Below are 22,185 nucleotides of genomic sequence, written 5' to 3'. Positions count from 1 at the left end.
TGCATTTCTGTTTGGACTTAATGTCATACTGTAGGTCCATCAAAACCACTCGTAATCTAATAAAATGTTGAGCACATAATGTAATAGCTTTTTCCATGTACTTATTACATTTGTTATTGTGACATTTCTTGGTGTCCATTTGATTGACAAATTGCAAAGGAAGGGGAAAGTGACAAACAAGCACTACAGAGAGGAGTGAGGGACTCAGCTCGTGGAAACACGACCTCTTGGTGTTGGTGTGTGGGAAATGAGTGAGGGATGAAGTTTTTGGAGTTTTAACTACTTGGGGAATGGGGGTCTGAATGGGGGTCTGGATGAGTCTGCACAGCACAGATGTCCTCAAGGCTAAAAGGGCGTCATTGATTATTGTGTTATGTGCTGAACATTTTTAGTATATTTTCTGCAGACTATTCCATTATCAAGTATTTATTTTTATGACTTTATATGCAGTTAGTTCAGTTTTTATATCCGCATTTCTTGCATTTCATGTATAATTAAAAAAAAGAAAGAGTGAGGTTTCCAGCATGAACTTTTCTTGGCCCCTGAAAGTCAGCAGCAGTTACCGGCCTCTTATCTTGCATCTTACACCCAAGTCTTGCAAACTGTATTGTATCACTGAAATGCCTGTGGGTGATATGCTAGTGGTGGCCCAAAATGTAGAGATGGTTGTCTACCACTCAGGAGGTTGATCCTCAGCTGTTACTCTACATGTCAAGTGTGTGTGTGTGGATAAATGTGGCATGTGTTGTAAACTGCTTGACATGAACAGGAAAGCATGTTACAAGTGCATTCTAGATGAGCTTGGGTTTAATAATGTGCAAAATGCTCATTTGCAACATTTTCTAGACAGTTTTGACAAAAAAAAATACTTCCCTGATATTTTAAAATTAAAATTTTAAAAAGATATTCGCAAACTAACACAGCTGACACATCAGTCCCACCTGGTTGGCTTCCAGAATAACACTCGCCCTCAAAGAGAAAACCTCTAACCTCTGATAAAACTCTAATGTTCCTCTTCAACCGAATGTTAATGGGGAGACTAAATGACATTTCAGTCTGATTCTCCACTCACACCTAAATCAGTTTTCTGTTGTTGTTGTTTTGAGGCACTCAGACCTGGACACGACTCAGCAGCGGGAAACCACAGTGCTCTTCACAGGAGGACAACAGATATAACTGCGCTTGAAAAAGCCTAGTGTCTGTTTTTCATAAACTTTAGGACATATCGACTACTCAGCATGCAGTCCTCTTGTTTTCAGAGTTTGAAAATGAATCAGCATCAAGAGGGGGAGAGTTGGGGTCGAGTGAGCAGCAGAATGAAGAGGGAGACTATTAGTCAATGGAACAGCAATGGGACTCCAACCGGGCGGGAGGTCGAGCTTTTCAGACCCTGAGTCTGCTCTGCACGTTATCTGCCAAAATCCCTATTAGAAAAGAAAGATATTCTCATAAAAGCTTTTCTTTTCTTTTTTTTAGTAATGCCCAACTTTGTGTGTTGTACTTGCCTCTGGTGGAAAGACTCATGAAGACTTCCTCCCTACCGCAGCACTGTGTACAGTTGTTTGAAGCTGGGATAGGCTGCAGTTCTGCTGACAGGGGTGACCCTCTAACAAAGTGCAGATCAATGCAACAGAGGGATGGACCGAGGCGGTTATCGGACTCATTGACACACCAGCCCCTTTAGCCCTGGACCATGCTGTGCAGTCTGGCCTGGCTTTGAGAAACTTTCAGTTCTGAGTCTTTTAACAGAACAAACTGTTTTCTTACTGGACTTTTTTTTTGGCGTATTAAACTGAAGTGTTCCTGTGGCTCGGAGCAGGACATTCACTGATACAGTATGACCCGTTTGTTTCTCTGTCAAATACAGATCATAGTACACACACATACACACACCTGCTTTCCCTGTCTGAATCTCCACATTCTGGCTGAAGCGACCGCAGCCTGCTGATGTTCTGGCTCGGACCTGGAAGATGTACTTGGTGCCTGGCTTCAGCCCCGACACCCGGGCGCTGGTATTTTTAGACTTCAGAGTGGAGTAACTCTGTTCTTCATTATCCTGGAAGACAAAACAGCCACATTTAAAGATTAACGCTGAGGAAATTGAAATACTGGTCAGCTCATGAGCTCACTGCATTTGTCCACATCAAACCTAAGCTCTGCTGCTCCATTTTAACATTTTAAAAATAGAGGTTTATAACAAATTGTAGGACTGTGCACTGTAGATTTTATGTATTTCAAAATTCAACTCTATCAAACTGTTTTAATAGCACACATACAGGTAAAGTTAAATAGCAAAAATCTATACACCCAATACAACTTCATAGTATAATAACATACTGGATACAGGTATAGTATATAAGAGTTATAGACAATGACATATACTAGGAGTTTTCCTTTTTGCTATTTTCACAATAATTAAAAATTATTGTTTTTAGATGAGGAATCAAATACATAATCAAATCACAAAGGAACATCAGCTCAAAGAAAATTATGTTTATTCTGGTAATGCAGAGGTCTTCTAAGCATCAAATTGTTGTACTATTGCCATACAAATAACAACATAACATGTATTATCTACCTTCCCATACTATATGCCTCAGTTGTTTTTTCTCTCTCTTTCTCATTATTTTCAAAAAGTTCAGGTCATGACGTCCAAGCTTAAATCCAAAGTATTGTTTGCAGGGGTTAAGAAAAAAACTCCTGCTTGACATGATCCTTTCACTGTTTATAATTAACTTCTAATTAATGGCTACTCCACCAATGTGAGACAGTGACGGACGAGACACACCACCAGACGGAGCTGGACTACACTGAGAAACCAAGCCAAACTCAAAACAAGCTGATTGCTGACTGCAACAAATAGCTGTCCCAGTGCTGCCAGAGCAGAGAGTCGAGGTTCACAGTATCAAGAGATTAACTTCATTAATGTGTAGCTACTATAATACATCTCTATACACAGGGGTATACAGTCTACAGTACAGGCCAAAAGTTTGTATACTTTCCTTTATTTCAATGGAAAAGTGGGTCCAAACTTTTGTCTTAATGAATACAACCTTATCTGCCAGTCAGGTGTAATTGGCAGCCAATTACACATCCTTTGATCTGCTTCTATTAGCCAGAAAAATGACAGGCGCTTTGAAATGTGTTTGTTTTATTTTCATGTTTCCTTTCAAATTATTGCTTCATTTATGATGCATCATTTGTTCAAATGCAAATTGCCAAGCTTGTTACACCTATTCACTATTCAAAATTTCATTTATTTATTTATTTTTTCACGTTCATATTCATTAAAAAAGATGAAGCATTTATTGTTTTGAAAGAACTGTCTCTCTCTCTTTTTTTTTTTTGGAAGTCTCAATTAACAATCAAGTTCATCATTACTGCCCTCATCATCACTACTGTCCTCTCCTTCCTTTCATCTGCCCACTGCAGCATCTTTTAATTCAGATTTATTTTCTAAGTTTGGGAGTACGATAACTTCAAGAGCAGTAGGAGGTGCGAGGTGCATCCAAACAGCACAATAAGTGAATCATTCATGTGTCCTTGGAAAGGATAAGAGCCTAATTATGACGAAGTGCTAGGTGAAGAAATAAGAGCCTTTTTTTGTCTTCATTATCATCCTCAGCTAGAGTGCTGGGGCGGCGGCCACCACCCTCGCTGTGACTCATTGTTGTTCGCTACAGTACTACAGAAACCTTAAGAAAGCACATTGCTGACTTGTCCACTCGAAATCCCCCACAGGCGTCTCGCCCCCTGAGTGAGGCCAGATTAAGACACCAGCGCGAGAGGCGAGCTAATCCTTCAGCTCTCCCCACACCATCCTGCTTGTATGGCTATGAGACTGTCTGCTCCCCGGCTGTTCCCTCTGCAATTAGCTCATTTCTATCAACACACACCCACACACATATACTCACATACACACACTTCCCTCTCTACAGTTACTGTATGGGGACCTGTGATAATTTAATCTTCAGCCCCTCACCTTAACTCTAACAATCAGAACTCACATCACAACTAGCCTTTACCCAACTCTATGATCAAGTTAACTATTTAACTGTTCACATTTATGGGGTCCAGAATTGTGGTTCCTATAAGTCTGCTGGACCCTGCAAGTTTGCTCCCGGTTTTAGGACCCCACATATGACATAAAACAAGACCAGACACATACACACACCTATGTCGGCACAGCAGAAGACGATAGAATTTGTAATTTATATGACATCCAAGAGATGGAGAATGAAATTCATTTTGTGTTCTACTGTTCTTTCTATGACTTTATAAGACAAAAATTGTTTAGTAAGGTAGATCCAAATAATGAATTTGTGTGGTTAGACAATGCTGAGAAGCTAAAACATCTTTTTCAGTTGAATATATTTGCATTTTCTTTATTTCTTGAAAAGACTTGGGCAATGAGACGAAGAGCGATGTATAGTTGAGTACTTAAAGTAATCTTAAATTGTTAATTTATGTGTCACACCTGTGTAGCAGGTAATACCAACAGGAAGGACTGTCTAGTCTTTTTTTTGTATTTGTCATTAACCCATTTAATCCCATCGGTCACAAAAGTGACCGTAAAAAATATTTCCAGTTGAAAGGCCCTAAAAATGTTAGTAAATGGAGTATTAACATATTTCCAAAAAATACTGAAGCAAGAAACCCTTCTGATCACATATGTGCAGTTTCACATGTTTAGTGTAAATTGTCACATGATCAGAGCTGATTACTTCCTGGTTGCACCATCCGAGGAAGATGGCTGCATCAAAGCCTCAACAAAGAAGGTCAGTAAAGAAGGTTGACATAAAGATAAGAGAAAGATTTTTGGCACACATCATCTTTAAGGTGTCTAGTATTGATATATGCATCTACAATCACTCAACTGTGTTTAGTGTGGTCACAGCATGAGTAAAATTGTTGACGGCAACAATAGTGACCGGTGGGATAACACAGTGTAAGTAGCTAACTTTCTACTTTTTAAAAACTTTCTTTTTTTATTATTATTATTTAAATTTGAATCAAACACAGTATATGTTGGACCTTACAGACCCTAAAGCATTTCAGTTAACCTATCTCTCAAAGTGAAATAGATGTTGTCCCCAGTGACTGTGATATGGACTATAAGGGCGAGACTGGCCAATTGCCAGCCAGGCTGTTGAATGAAAGTTAGGCAAAAAGATTATGTAAGAAACAATGTTATTAGGGATGATAACTTCCCTCTCACCACCCCACTTCCACCCACTGTTGGTGAAGAGGCAAATCCCTATACCCACATGAGCAGCTATGGGCAAACCTTCCCACAAAGGGCCGCGCGGCTGCAGGTTTCTGTTCCAACCAAGCAGCAGGTGCAGGTTGCAGGTGGTCAAAAATAAAATCTAAACATTCAAACAACCTTCATAAGGTGTCATATCTTAATCAGGTCCAAGAAGTGGTGGGGGCCCACCTTTACATGGTCCCTCAATGCACTCATAAGCAGCCACCTCTTCTACAGAGATGTTGTAGGAAGGAGGTCTCATACATGGGTCAGTGACAAATAAGGGTTGGCAAGATGAGCAATTCATGGATTTTCTTAAAAAACTATTTTAAAAGCTTGCATCAAATTTGTTAAAATGTGTATTTTGTAGTCATGTTGGTTTTATGTCTTTTGAAATTACATTTGAACCTGAACAAAAGTAAGACTGAGGTTATGCAGGTTATTCTGAGTGACCCCTAGGTCAATAAGTCAATATTGCACTAAAAATGTACATTTACAATGGTAAAATGAAAAGTACACTAAAGCAATATTGCACTAACTGTAACACACTGTAAATCCAATAACAAAGTTACAATATGCATGTCTTAAATTTTTCACAAAAGTGACAATGGCAATGTTGATAGGCGTCTTTTCGTTTTTGCTTTTAGTCGTTCTACATGTTTTTGATATGTAAAATAGCCACACTAACATGTGATAAAGCACACAAGCATCTGTTATGTATGCTGGCACTGGTAACAGTAAAAAAAGAGTTCTGTAGTACAGCCCAGTTAAAATTGGGCTGGAATATAAGCAATTTGATAGCTATGATGGATATGTAAAATTAGTATACATATTATCCCACCGGTCACAATTGTGACCGACTATAAAACACACTTTTTCTCCTATTTTTCCATGAAAATTAAAAAAAATAATGATTGATTATTTCAAAGAGTTGCTAATGGCACATGGTTTGGATATTTTCATGTCTGGGAAAAATTTGGGATTAAATGGGTTAAATGTGTCTTGTAATCCCATATGGGATGGGCCACAGTGGTGGCATGACACGAAAATAAAAAAAATTCATTCATTCATACACACACCTGCAGAGATGGTTTGTTCAGCTATCTCTGAAGGGACCCATCTTTGACGAAATCCATTCCTTAGTCCCTTACCCTAACCCTCCTCATCCTTAAACCTTAAGTATTAACCTTCATACGGCCCTTTAAACTTATGGGGTCCAGCATTTTGGTCCCCATGAAGCTGCCGTATCTCATAAGTATAGTGAGCTTCCACTTTTCAGACATCACAAATACTGTAAAACAATCACGCACACAAACACTCACTGACAATGCATTCCCAAGCGTCCAACGCAAACTGTGAAACCAAGTCTTAACTGTCAAACCACCATGTGAAGGTGTGTCAGAAAATGAAGGACTGGTCAAAATATCTTCACTCTGTTAGATAACCACTCACCCACACACACACACAGATTTTTATACAAACACACACACACCGTCGTGGCAAAAAGGTCGTCACAAGGCTTATACGCCCGCCAGCCGCTTGCTGTCACTGTCACTTTCACTAAGTTGCAATCTACACCGTCTCATCCTCTTTCTTGCTCTCCCTCTCTCGACCCCCATTTCCTTTCAATTAGCTGAGCTGCCAGTAGGATCTTTCTCCTGGATTAAGTTATCCAGAGTCTATCCCCACCGCCACTCCTCTGCATTCACAATATCTTGGCTCGGCTTAGTCGCAGCCCTTTGAAGACAATGAGCTTATGCTCTGCAGGTAAAAGTGACAACTGCGTCATTCTGTTTTTTCCTCCCATGAGCAGCCTAAATAGTTTTTTATCTCAACTGGAAATAAACACAATATGTTCACATGAACCTAAAACTGAAAACGTTTGGGCCCTGTGTGAGTTTTTGAGCGTTACTGTACAGGCACAGCAGTTTGGTGAGTATACCTTCTCATAGTATTTGATGTCGTACTCCAGAATAACTCCGTTGGGCTGGTCGGGTTCGTGCCATAGCAGAGTCACGCTGTTCTGGCTGGTGTTCTCCTGGCGGATGGCTAACACTTCAGACGGAGCTGCACAGGAAAAAGGAGAGATTGCTGCGTTGTCAGTTTAAGATGTGATGACCTTTCAGTGGCGTCCTGTTCACAATGGAAGTGCATTTCATGATTGATGACAAAATGAGAATGAAACTGGTTTAATTGAAATAGTCCTTACTAATCCAGCAGACACAGAGTAACAGTTTTGGTCTTTAGAAGCTTAATGCTAAACTGTGTTCACCAGCTATTCTCTAACTCTGTATGGTGTTCGGTGTAGGTCAGGTAGTGCACACTGAGGTTATTAGAGCTTTTAAGTTGAATAAACTAAGCTGCTTGCTGCTGGAAACAAGGTTGATGAGAGTGGAGAGACCGAATGAAAGAACTGAAAAGCCAGGCAGTAACTATTCATTATGATTGACACTCATATCCATATCAAAAAGTTCAACTTTATGTTTGGGAATGGAGAGAGAGAGAGAGAGCAGCTCCTACTTATGATGCTTTGCACTGCAATAACATCACACTACTTCTGAGACACAATATTTTTCTTGTGAGGATTGCTCTCACATAATCAGCATAGGGATATGGAAATATAAGTATCACACCTTGCTTTCAAAAACAAGACAAGCATTTCTAATCCAGACAGACAAAGAGAAGACACCTGTCTGTGAGATAATGAAAAGAAATATGAGGCTGCATTGTTTTGCTTAACACTATTGTCTGTCATGGAGGTCACAGATGGGACAGAGTTCTGATCTGCTATTTGAAAGATGGAGCAAGTTGTCAAATTTAGGTATCTTTAGCTCTCAATGATCTTCCACCTTTTCTACTTACTGTGAGTCAATCCAACACTAAACATTTGATCTTTAAACAACAAATTAATCAATAAAACTCTTGATTTATTGATTGTGCTTACACTATTTCAAAGTACTCAACCTGCTGAGATGTTTTGTTTTTCTGAAGGAGAACTGGTTGCAGAAATAAGCGCCTCTAAAAAATGTTATTACAGTAAGTTCAAAAAAAGTTCAGTACTTATCAGTGAGCAAACCAACGGGGGGAAGGTTAACACAGCTGTAGCACTAATGAGGATTTAAATAACATTAATACTGTAGTCTTCAGTAAAGTCAGTGTTGGGTGAATAAGTGTCAGAGTTGGACATAAGCATTGTTTGCTGACAGTGGCAGCTATTCCAAACCGGTCCTTGTGAAAAACAAAGTGTGTGCACCACAACCTGTTTTTCATTATCAGCACAAAATGTGGTCAAGACAGCAAATTTCTTTTAAAGATTCTTATTTTGGCACTTTTGCTGAATCTGACAGCAGAGAGAGGCGGCAAAGAGGGAAGAGGAAGATATGTGAACATGGGCCAAGGCTGGATACACATTCAGAATATAAGTGAGACATCCACTTGGCCAACGGTTTAATTTAATGTTTTGCTTTTGTGACATTTCTCTTCTTTTGGATACTTTACAGTGAGCGATTCAAGGTCGGAGTTGAATCCGGGACAAAACAGAAATGGCAAATGGTGCGTCATCTGAGACATCCTCAATTCCCAGCATCTCTCTCTACAGTATTCATCCTTCGTCCTATCCTGTCTCTTTAAGTTTTTTCTTTGGGGGGGTCGGTGGCAAAAGTAGAGGACACAACAGTGGATCCACACTGAGACACTGTGCTGTTCAGTTAGTTAAACTTCATGATGAAAAAACTGCACCTCATTGTTCTGAACCCTACCTGCCTGGTTTGTCGTGATGTTGACCAAGGCGTATGTCGACGGCTCGTTGCTCAGGTGCGTCACAGCGTTCATGGCCATGATGCGGAAGGAGTAGTTGGTGTGTGCCACTAGGTTGAGCACAGTCACCCAGGACTCCGTCAGCCCGGCCTGGCGAGGGACAAACCGAACTGCGGCGGAGCCCAAACGCTCCACCACGCCTCCTCCCCCGGCCCCGATACTCGCCACTCCACCTGCCTTCCCACCAGAGCCGGTTCCCCCCGGGGAGGACGCGCAGTCCTCACAGGGTCCTCCTTCCCCAGAGCATTTCTGACACAACACGCTGTACTGCAGGTCGCTGCGACCTCCGGTATCCAGAGGGCGATCCCATTCTAAGTTCACAGATGTCCCATTGACCGAGGAAATGACATTCACTGGAGCAGATGGAGGGCCTGCAGAAAAGAAAGATGGAGGTTTGAGTTCATTCACAGGTTTGATCGCTGTCTAAAAAAAAGGAAATTGTGTTTTTCAGGCACAGATAACTTCAGCATGTCATTCCATGGTTGCTGTGGGTTGAGCGAGTTGTGTTGATTCACAAAAGTCTCCGGACTACTTTGAGGCGTTCTCGTCTGTGGGATTAGGCGATCTTGTGTGCGGCGTGTTTGTGCTTACGGGAGCATGGAGCTGCTGGCGGGTCATCTGCTGCTCGATAGTAGTTGGAGTCGCACGGGCAGGAGAGAGCAGCTCTGGTCTCCGAGTGGCTGTGTTGTGGACATTTACCACACAGGCCATCGCCCGCTACCGGCTTATAGAAACCCACCTCACAGGCTGCAGAGAGAGAGAGAGAAAGAGAGAGAGAGGGGTAGAATAAATAGAGTTAATAGAGAGCTGGGAAGGGCTCTGCACTCCCATAATCATTCAGACCATGATAAAATTGAGAGAGTGCAGCAAGAAAGGCATGAATCACCCTCCATATAGCAAGCTGCGCATATCAACGCTGCTTCAACTTTTTCAAAACTGTGTCATCTCCTCCAAAGCATTAATTTTAGGACATAGCCCCCACCCCCCTCCTCCAAATCTATGTATAATTACAGGCCTTGTAACCGTAGAGACTGCGGAGCAGGGGAGATGAAAGTCATACTTCTTTCTGCTCAGATTTGGGCTGAAAAGGCTCTGCACTGTTGATACTCCCAGTGAGACCATCAAAATCCAGACCGTGTTTCAACCTTATTCAGCTCCTCTGATACATATTCACTTTTAACTCTGCACTGATTAATAATGGAGGGGGCTCTGATAAATATATTCTCTTTCCAGGCGGTTAATAGGCTTCTGCTATGGTAAATGGGGCAGGGGTAAACCACGCATGCACACAGAAAGCAGCAGCAACAGCAGCAGACACCACCGTGCTTATGTTTGCTCTTCCTCACAGGGTAATTTATGTGTGCTTCCCCCAAACTGCTGTGTGTCAGTTTACAAATGCAGTGTTTTCCTAACCTTTCCTTGTTAAGTTTATAGGAGACCATTTTAGATGCTTAGACTTCAAAGGTGCTGAAAGAACCATGAAATTGGATAACCAACATCAGTGGAAATATAACAGAGCAAATAGTTAAAATGTATTCTGGATTACTAGGTGAGACATTTTTAGATGTTAGGTGGAAAAGAGTAAAATGGTCTCATGTTTGCACCTGAAAAGTGCACAAGCTGCCACGTTCATCACGGTTGCACAGGAACACACACACACACACACACACACACACACACACACACACACACACACACACACACACACACACACACACACACACACACACACACAGACCTGATGTTCAACAATTTCTCCAGATTTGATTGTGTAGTGCACAAGGATGTTTAATTTCACCGTCCTTTTTTGTAGTCATTTGATATTTAGCTTTAGGTTGATGCCCATGTTTTTTTTATTTTATTTTCTATTTTTTTTTATATAGAGCGGGTCTCTGCTATTTGTAAACAGTTCGAAAGTATGTAAGTAAGTTCTAGTCCACAGATAAATACGTAAAGATTTTACTGAGAAATTGAGCCATCTGGACTTTTGTAACTTTGTGACATCGACAACAAAGCCAGTGACCACTTTCAGTCATTCCCCAGGCCTGGACTAACCAGATCCACCACCTGTAGGATTTGATTATTCTGCGTGTTCACCTGAAATATGCCTTTAAATCTTAAAAACAGAAAAACGATGAGAGAAGAGGGTCAGAGACTCCTCTCTCGCGATTGGCTCACCGACCTATTGTTACTAAAGCCCCAGAGAAATATATCTTCTGATTGTAAAAAAAAAAATTCAAGTAGAACACACAGGAAGTATAATAAAGTGTGGGACCTTATTAGACAGGATTTTTCTTGAAAATAGTAATTATTTAAAATGTTAAGCAAAGGTTCACAGCCTTATTATCCCAGAAAATTCATGTTACTTAAATGACCCTTCATCTTTATCGGTGTGTCCAGAGTTAGAGAGTCTGCCTGATTTCTCTATTATGCATGCAAAGCTTTGATACACACATGAATTAGAAAAATTAGAAAGAAGGACATTAAGGATGGATGGAACACATTTGTTGCCTTGAAAATTATAATTAAATTTAAAACTGACAATTTAGGTTTTTTCATGTTTCGACAACTCCTTTTCATTACATGGGGGGAAAACACAAATCAAACAAATTGTATTTAGAAGAAAAAACGATAAAAGGGTTCAATTTAAAAGAGAAACATTATGTGGTAATAAAGGGAACCATGTCACAAATACAGATAAAACAAAACAACACAAATTGAGTCGCACTTTACTTTCTGAATACAAAGGCACAGTGACTTATTTTTCATTTTGCATGAAGATGGGTCAGTGTTTGACTCAACTTCACTGTTTTTCATAAACAGGCACAACAGAGGAAAAGTCGAGGCCACCTGAACATCTCTGAGGATCACCTTACTTATTTAAGACTTTAAAAACATCTCAAACATTTTAGCACCTTGTTGTTTTACACTTCTCCTGACTTCTCCTGTCACTTCAAGCCACAAACACCTCACCACTGGGCTGAGATACCATCAGTATTCATGTGTTTAGCCTGGCAAAGCAGAACTGGAAGGCTAAGTCTCATAGTTTCATATTTAATAAACTACAGTATTAACTTGCTGTGCACACCCCACAGTTCACAGATCAGTATATATTTACACAACCCTACAATTGTCCAGTCCCTGTTTCACAGCATCTTCTCACTGTTACAGGTTTCATTTAGTTTATTTGTATTATTGTGACTTTCATATGTAAAAGCACCAAAAAAAAAAAAAAAAAAAAGCCATTGGAGGCAGTAATAGAACCACAGCTGAAGTAAAATAACAGTTTTTGTCAGTTGTCTCTGGTGGTTTTAAACTGAACAACAAAAATGACATTGCTCTCTATCTCCAGTGAAATACAATCTATAATCAGTCAATCAGACACTTATATTAACAGCCCGATCCTGGCACTGGCATTTGGTAGCATTTCAGCTGCTGTGAAGTGGTGATTGTGTGTACCACTGAGACAATAGTTGACCCTACCACTGATTTACATGACAAAACATTGGAGAATATGGCCCATTGTGATTACCCTGTAAAAAAAACAGATCTAGCAGCTGTTGTAATTAACGCAGGAGAAAAGGCAAAATAGGACGTAGTATAAAGAGGAACATATTCCCTGTTAGAAGGATGTTGGATGGATGGATGGATCAACAGAACTTCATTTAGTTGATGCACTTGTTAGATGGTGTGTTAGATGGTGTCATCTATGGTTGTTGTTGTATGGTTGTTGGGGTCTGAAATTTAGGTTTAAGACTAATACAGTATAATCAAGACAGTCATTTTTTTAAATAGAGATGAGATGCTACACCACACGTTAGTGTTTCCACATTGATTCCCACCATTCATCCTTCACCACATCTCAGTTGTCAGCACTGCTGCTGAAAATGACCCATTTCCAGTGACATAATAACATGTGGACGTGGGCCGAGCAGGAGAAACACAGAGGGAGCAAAACGCTTTGCTTCTTGCTCTGTGTTATGGGAGTGAGTGAAGGAGAGGCAGAGAGAGAGTAATCTAATAACGTCTTCTGAGATAATATTGGCCTGGTAGTCTCTGTGTTCGGTGCAAACTTTTTAATGCAATTTATTGTGATAAAGGACCAGGCATACAACTGATTTTGTGTTACTTTCAAGTGACACTATGGGAAACTGAAATGTGACATATAGTAAATTGGGAACGTGCTCACAGCTTTGAAACCAGTAAAACATGATGGATTTTTCAGCTTGGGACTTGAGCCAGTAGGTGTGAGATGGGCAGGAGCTGTGGGCAGCTTGCAGAAAAGGATTTACCAGCTCAGTTTCGTTCCAGTATTTACCAAGGAATCATGTGCTGAGACAAAAAATGTCTGGATTTTATTTAGACACAACCCGGCTGACACGGTTTCAAACCTAGAGGGACATGCAGTGTTTGCGGTGCACATTTCAGCTAAGACAATTTGAACAACTTACACAGAAGTCCCTGAGTTCTGGGGTTCTGCCAAGAAGTTGATTCTGATTGGCTATTTTTAACAAGTGAAACAAGTAGAATTACATCTACGAAAGAAGAAGTGGAACTGCTTGTGAATTATTATCTCATCACATGTATTTTTTAAAATATATTTCACATACCGACTTCACTTGACCTCGACACAACCTGAGCATGATCAGGATGATCTTTAGCGTTATTGCTCATTGTCATTAACATCTGCTTAAGAAAGAAACAGTCCCATCTTGAAATGACTAGATCTTTTTATACTAGACTATACATCTGGATAGTCACAAACAGACAGCTACTTTTAATTTGACAGTTTTATTTTTTGCCCTTACATGACTGACATTTTCAGAAATACGTATAACTACAACTGGGGGCACATCCATTGAATTGCGATATACTAGATGTATATACATTAAAATCTGAAAGATGAAAAAAATATATAAATGAAAGATATATGAAGATATGGAAAAACATGGGCATATAGGTCTAGCCCCTACTTTGGTTTATAAATGTATGCTTTTATGGTTCACATATACATGAACATACATATTCATCTATCCCAAAGCCTTTCAATATATGGTATGCTGGTGTCGTATACATAGAGTATCACAAGTAAGTGAAGATAAACATGTTTAAAAATGTATGGGAAATTAATTAGGTTAACATAAATGTAGAAATGTTACTTTTGTCTACTTTTTACAAACTTCATACATACAGTTATGTCTGGAAAAAAATCATGATATGAAGTTACATCTTCAAATAATAAAAAATATAATAATATATTAGTCTATGGGTGACATTTATTTAATCTTCAAACCATCTTCAAACCAGTAACCAATTTGGTTTGTCATCCTCAAACCAGTAACCAATCCACCCACATTTCTGTGTGGGTGGATTGTGTAGGAGAAAAAAGGGGCAAGACCTTTTTCACTTGCTAAGTGAACATTTTGCATTGAAGAAATACAGTATACGATGTAGATCATTTTTTACATCTTAAACTTTGTCCTAAGGGCATTTGAAGATGGACTTTTTAATAAGGCCACATTCCCTTCATAACTTCATCCAGCTGTCTACACCACAGCATTCACATGCTTGATCTGCTCTCATCACTTTAGTGTGAAATTAGTGTAAATGTCTGTGATCTATACCGTAAGTGACATTAAGTAGTGGGATATTGAGCCTTTAATTGATTTGCATTACATTTCCAGGGGTAAAAAGCTCCACCATTTAAAACTGTCAAACTTGTGACTAGGAATCACTTTAGTCCTTCATGTCCAACTCATAAACACACCAACAGATGCTCAGATATATACGGTATGTACAGTATACAGTAACACACATACACAACCTATATCAAAACAGGCTGGGGGCGATATTGCTCTTCTCTTTCACTGTCAAGGCCCCCCCATAGGAGCTAGACACTATTTCTATTTACAATATTTATCCCAAACTGTTCTCTCTTCCTTCATTTTATCCCGTTAATCCCTCCATCCCTTGATGTTTTTTTATGAAGCCCCTGAGTTGAAAAGCAGGTCACGATAAACATCGGAACAGCTCGTTCATCAAGGAGAGAGGCAGCAAGTGCTTTGAAGTCTCTGACAGATTCACCAGGAGTTCTGTGCGCGCGCAAACACACGCACACACACATGCAAAGGTTATGGTAATGCTAAACATACACACGGGGTGTCTGCTGCAGCCACAGTAACCACATGCAACATGAATTCATCAACAACGCAGGTGAATATGCAAAGGGTTGAGAAGGCGTCCTCTGTCAGTGCCAGCTGTGATAACCTTTCACTTCACTTCTGATATGCTGCTCATTTGGTGCTCCGGAAAAATTAAGATGTAAATGGGTATAATAAGATCATCATCAGAGGAAGATTAATAATGCTGACAACTATGACATGAATATCATCAATGAGAGGAATGACGGCTTTGGACTGTGGGTTCAGATACTCTATTGAAATTGGAAGAAGGAAAAGAAAACTAATAAACATTCCTCACAATAAACATCCACTTAAAAGTGATTGCAGTATAAATCACATCGTTGTTTTAGAGACTTGTAAAATACTGTTGATGAAAAGATCAGCAACATCTAACAGGCCCTGCTTAATATTTTTTGTTTTCAGATTTGGCAAAAAAAAAAAGATCTGAGAGCACAAACTTCTTCCTGCTCAAACGAAGCCTCAGTTTAGGATGCCACTTTTTTTTATATTGTGAGCAGTGTGAACTATGGAAGGCAGAAGCACAGAAACCAGTAGTTTCAATTCATACTATCTACACTGGAGTGAGTTTATGTGAGTAATGTAAGCAATGATGTTGCATCAGCTTCAGTGACGTTCTGCAGGTGTATCACACTTTTAACAGCTACTCCTGCTGGTTTAAAACTTCATTTAAACTATGTGTATTTGTTGGGGCTGAGAGGGAATCTTTGCCTTTGCTATTTTCAATTCAGACAATTCAGAAATATAATACTGTGTTGCATTCTAGGAAATGTAGGACTGCTGGTGCTTTTGGAACTTTATTAATAAAGGGCTAAAAGTTATGATATAGCTGCTTCTACTGCTTCGGATTCCACTAGCCTGTGTTTTAATACGTCTCTGGTGAGTTCCCCAACTTTGTAGAGGAGCAATAGTAAATTGCTGATATTTTCCTTGAAGGAAGTCAAAGTCACAGTTATTCAGCTGATAAGCAATATCTCTACTGTTTTAAACTACAACCTGCAGTTGTATACACTGTATATGCAATTAAATTAATTGTTGGATAAAACTGACCATCAGCACATAAAGTACTTCATTGTTTGGGACATAGTTGAATAATCAACTAAATCCACAGACCCAAAAGCCCCATGCTCACTGTATCTTAATATGTTGTAAACAATGTGATCAATTAAAACTTGAGCAACATAGGAATTTTATCCCCAAATGAACAATATCAATTAAGGCCCGGTTCTGCATTATCACCTCATCCCATGGTCTTGACTTGTAGGAAGATGTTTAATCAGCACAATGAACACCATTGATTGAGTGTAATCGAGTTTCCTCAAACTAACCGACACAACCTGGGACCATGTAATGTTACAGCACAGGAGTAAAGGCTGGCCTCTGCTTCTTGAACACATAATGAAGGGATGGTCTGGTCATTTTAACCATAGATTCAGAAAGCCAGGGTAATGTGAAAAGCTTGTGAAATGTGAAAAATTTGCATGCGAAATGAAATGAAAAACATTAAGGGTGAATTAAGAAAGTGAGTAATAATCTCTCCTATATGATCTATGTCTTGTGGGCTGTTTAATTAAAATAACTAATGATGGTTTTTGACATAACAAAAATTATGTATTAAGGTTTAAAGTAATTGGGTGCAAATAGATGTTTCTTGGGAAGCTGTGTGTCCTTGTTGTTCCTTCATGCTAAGACGAGCTCAAATGTAGCTCAGGACTGATTATAAAAATCTACCTGGAAACATCAGATAGTTTGAAACACCGGCGGTCCACACAGGAAAATGACTAAAACGCCACCGACTGACGAGCACACATCTTGTTAAGTGATGGGAAAATCATCATCATTGGCACGGTGAAAAATCCCTTTATGACTGCACAGCAAGTCATTCAAATTTAATGTGCTGAAGTACAAAGCAAAAAAGAACAAAGATTGTGTAGTTGCTAAGATAATTATGGTCTGGACTGTAAGTTTGGAGTATGAACAGAAGAAGTGATGGAAATAAAAGGAGAGGCTCAGTTTGAAGAGACACATACTTTTCTGTTTCATCCTCTTCCTTTAGGTAAACAGTTTACAGGATGTGTACTTTGGTGAATGTGTGTACTTACACTAAGCGTGTGTGTCCGTGTGTTCCTGTTTGTGGTTGCTTGTGTGTTGCTCGGCATGTCAGTGCCTGTCAATGGAGTGAACTCGCTACAAGAGAATTTGCATTACAATGAATCTTAATAGCCGTGTGCGGCATTGTGTGCTGACCTTGATTTATTCCCTGTATAAGTGGATAAATAAATACATTGGAAAAAAAGGGCGAGCTGGAGAAAACACATCATCATCCCACGCGTGAGGAGACTGAGGGAGGAGCGGAGGGGAGCGAGGTCTTAAGTGCAACCGGGGTTTGCTTGTGAAAGCTCCCATTCAGTGTACAGTGCTGGCTTTGGGCCCACTCCGCTTCAATGATGGCTTTTAGCAAATCTAGAAAACTACAACAGAACAAAAACAACAAATGCATTTCTTCATGAAAAACAAAAATGAGGACTGAAAAAACTAATTGACTTCTCTTCTGTGTTTTGGCTGTTTGGGTTTTGGTTGTTAAATGTCTCGGAAAAAATGTAGTACAGTATAGGTTGATGTCACTAAAAATTACCAGAATGACCATGCTATAATGAGGGCTTGCTGTATTATCATCCTCTGATGGTCTTATGGCCTCCAATTAACTTTGTGCTGCTGTTTTGACTCCATTAGTTATTTCTTAATGGCTTTCCAAGAGAAGTTCTGATTTCTTGGTCCATTTTCTTCTGTTAATTTAAAAGTTGACTTGTAAAAACAAAATCTCAACAAGTCCAACTTTTCTCTCAGTGAAGTTCTGACTGTAAATATTCCTAAAATGTCATCAGAAGTTGTCACCAGCTGTTGTCAAAACAACTGAAGTTGAACCAGAGACAACTTCAAGTCCAAACTGTTTTCAGATTGTATTTATAAATGACTAAAATGTAATACCAATAGAAAATAAATCATACATACAATCATACATCATATATCATACATTTGCACACTTTCTCTAATCAATTGCTATAATTGTGGTTGTTAACATAAAAAACAAGTATAGGAATAGAAAAAGAGGAACATTTAAAAACAAAGCAAGCAATGATGATGATACAATGGCTTCAAGCATACAGATGCAGAGAAAAATGATAATTGGCTGTTATATGGCAAAGACATTGAAAAAGCAACACTACCTGCACTTGTAAACACTCACACTACTGCCAGAAAATGTATTCTGTACCACAGCTCAATTGCTTTTCATTTTGGCTGTATTTAAACATTTCAAATCCATATGAAACACTTTGTTAGGATTAAGGAAAAAATGTGATGGCTACAGTTTATATGAAAGCATACATTAACTGCAGGTCATGGGAGAAAAATCCCTCTGCCAGTCTACACATGTAAACAGGGCACAAATCTTCCTGCACTGTCACTGACCTGAATTGAATCATCCAATATGCACATCCTATAGGGATACCAGGCTGAGATTATTGTGTAGAACACTAAATGATTTTTGCATCTGTGTGGAACTGATAAATGACTGAGAGTGAAACAGCCTCTCCAGCGTGCCAGGAGAACATCCAGCAACACTGAACAGGGCAGAAAATAAATACAAATAACAGGTGAGACCATTGGCCAAGACAGGGACATGGCCAAGTCAAAGCCTCCATAAGACACAGATGGATAGAAGTATTTTTGACACTGAAAAATCAGCTAATGGCAGAAAGAAAAATACTGGTCTTTTATTAACTGGATACAAGTTGCACTATGTTTGTTCTGCGCCGCAGTCAAAAGCAGATATTTATATTGTAAACAAAGCACCACAAATGCTTAGTTTTACAACTTAATCCATCAACACAGCTGTACAAGTCCTACATGCTCCTCAACAAAATATCCAGTTCTGATGTCCTAGACCTCGCGCAGCGTCGACCTTGTAAAGGAAGTGAACGCACGCCAAAATCTAGTGACAAAGTTAGCCAAAGGCTCCTTAGCCGACTCCCCAGGGAGCACATGTAGCCCCTAACGAGCTCCTGAAGCTGTCTGAGTGATGGATGAACGTGTCGGTGAGATCAGCTGTGGAAATGGGACACTCACCATCCACATTGTCCCATCTCTTACGTCGGTAGTCCAGATATTAACAGCTGGATTTCACTCTGCTAAATGAAAGTCTACTTCCAATTTAAGGTGAGCTTGATTTACTCTGCATTATGTCCAGGTGCGTGGAGATAGATGGCCATAGCAACAGAGTGAAAAGGGGGGTGGTTAAGACTCCATCATGAAGAAAATGAACAGATTCAACTTGTTTGTGGTGGAGGACAAGAGTATCTGAAAGTTGATCTACTCATCACTGAAAGAAAACCTATTTTGAATGTTCCGTGCAGACAAAAGGAAGTGCTGTTGCTTCAAGGTTGTGGTCAGTTTGATATCAACATCCCTTCAATTTATCCTGTGATATAATATTATGATTTATGCAAAGTAACTTTATTTAGTTTGAAAGAAACTAAGAAAATATTCCAATGAAGTGTTCCCTGCAGATTGATAACCTTAAGTAGATACTTTAGTGCCAAAATGATTGATGGGGGTAAAAGTAAGTGGCTATGGCTGCACCACAGATACAAGATTAGATTGTAAATGAACTAGAAAATGGGTAAAAAGAATCCATTAAGGATAGATTCAAGATTTTCTTCTTGGTTTTAAAACGCCACAAACATGTCTGCATGTCTAAGACTGTAAAATGGGAACAAGTGAGACCAAACACTGCAAAAAAGCCTAAAGCCTGGTGTTGAGCCACATTTGGCAACCTAACACCTAAGCCCCAACTGAGAAAAAAAAGGGAAAAAAATCATCACCTGGAGAAAAATGGCAAATTTGAGACTGTCCAAGTGAAAAAGTATTTGTTTATCCTACTGGGCACCTGGGTTTCCTCCGGCACTAAAAGTAATCTATCACATAATTAGCTAACCTGATTGTGCATTAAACCCAACAGAGGCTGTTGACCATGCAGCATATCTCTTCTTATTTTAAGCAATACTGTTATCATTAAGAAGGAATAAAAAAGTGGGAAGGCATTTGACAAGTTAGCAAGTATAAAGTCAGCTGTCAATTAAGAAAGAAAGTTAATATAACTGTGGAAAAATAAGCACCACAAGATTATATGTAAGCCATTTAGTGTGCCAACAGCTAATAAGCTATCTATCCTGAAAACTGAGGTCAGCAGTACACTTTTACCTTAAGAGGACATTTGTTTTGTCTTGCTGGAAAAAAGGCAACGTCAGACATATGGGCATGCAAAGAAATAGAAAGAGTAATTACTGAAAAAGATAATATGCATTGCCGTTTTGTACTGTATTGTGTGATCACTGTCTGGCTGTTTGACAATGTTAGTCACGATTTTAGTTGATTTGTAGACCAATATCCAGTATTTGTTCACTTATAAATTTTGTATTCTGGGGATCACATTTGATTTGAAATAAAATAATGGATACAACATTAAAGCGTCAAGGATCACCTTTAGTTTGAGCAAGTTCACATCAATATTGAAAGACCTGTGTGGGAGATATGGACTCGCAGTGCCCAGATTGTAAGAGGTCAATAGTACTAATTGGACACTTGGCTACGAAATGTTTCTTGGGCAGCTGCGTGTTTCAACATTAGACTGAGGAGAATTTTTCTGTCGATATGAGGAGTGAAAGGTGACCAGCAAGTGAGGAAGATAATACTGAGGCTCAGAAAAAGAAACATCAGGAAATAATTTCTGGGTTAACTGTTAGGGTTTGTCAAAACCTGTATGATGTACAGCGAGTCAGAAATGCTCTCTAGGATGTAGGGGGACATGTCCAACAATCAAGATGACAAGAACCAATAAACAAATACCTGATAACAGAAAGAGAAACAGAAAGGTCCATAAAATGGTAAATGGTAAATGGTCTGTATTTATATAGCGCTTTACTATACCTGAACGATACCCAAAGCGCTTTACACATTCACCCATTCACACACACATTCACACACTGATGGCGAAAATGAACCTTCAACAGCTCCTGACTCAAAGCCACCACTCCATATCCACCTTTTTCCGAACGTCAAAAACGTAGCCTGTTTTGCCGGTTTTGCTCTTCCGGTGGAATTTTATGTTTACGTTTCCATGGTTTCGGTAGTCGCGGTAAATGCATGGATTTCTTTTTTTTTTTTTTTCAATGAAAATCTGTAAAACGCATGGATCATCATACCAGCTTTTAACAGTGGATATCACACAAATTGACATCCATGTTAAAAGCCAGCGTTAATAGATCCATGCGTTTACCGCAACTATGACAACGACTGAAAACCATGGAAACGTAAACGTACAATTCCACCAAACCGGCAAACCGGAAGCCAGTTTTGACCATAGATGACGTTCGGAAACTTGTGGATACGTCAAACATACCAATGGTTCTGCTATGGTTGCCATTGGAACTGGTGCGTTTCTTCAATCAGCAGGATAACACTGAATATATGGCCAAAACAACCAAAGAGCATTTCACGATGAATATGATGGGCTGTTTGAGTCAGTCACCATATCCCAGTCAGATTGAGTTGCTCTCCTCTCACAGAAGACCAGACTAAAGACAAAGTGTCAATGACCACCAAGAGCTGAAGGATGCTGCATGTTGTATCACTCTATTTCAGAGCCCCCAAAAGAAAAATGTTTCAGAGATCAGTGATGGATGAGTATTATTGCTTGCTCTCTATGTGCAGTACATGTGAGTTGAGTCTTTTTGTTTGTTTGTATTTCATAGATACAGGCATAAGTAGAGAAGCTAGATTTCATGGCACAATTGATTCCTCCAGCAGACAGCATTTGTGTCACCTGTCAGCACCACATACATTCCTCCTCTCTGTTGGCCT

At 39.5% G+C, this 22,185-nt stretch overlaps 1 protein-coding gene across 2 annotated transcripts in view; it reads right to left on the bottom strand.

Moving 5' to 3' along the window:
- Positions 1 to 22,185, bottom strand: part of epha8 (eph receptor A8) — a 107,799-nt gene that overhangs the window by 17,154 nt on the left and 68,460 nt on the right. For both annotated transcript variants that reach the window (XM_085776522.1, XM_085776523.1), the window contains exons 7-10: positions 9,656 to 9,811; positions 9,007 to 9,435; positions 7,191 to 7,315; positions 1,894 to 2,056 (exon numbers count right to left, since the gene is read on the bottom strand). In XM_085776522.1, the coding sequence (XP_085632648.1) occupies positions 1,894 to 2,056; positions 7,191 to 7,315; positions 9,007 to 9,435; positions 9,656 to 9,811 (873 nt within the window). The remainder of the gene's footprint in view (positions 1 to 1,893; positions 2,057 to 7,190; positions 7,316 to 9,006; positions 9,436 to 9,655; positions 9,812 to 22,185) is intronic.

Source organism: Trachurus japonicus, chromosome 5 (assembly GCF_045865225.1).
Source record: "Trachurus japonicus isolate A0001 chromosome 5, Traja_1.0".
Lineage (NCBI taxonomy): Eukaryota > Metazoa > Chordata > Actinopteri > Carangiformes > Carangidae > Trachurus > Trachurus japonicus.
The sequence above is the reverse complement of the archived record's forward strand: the minus strand, read 5'-3'. Positions and strand labels throughout refer to the sequence as shown.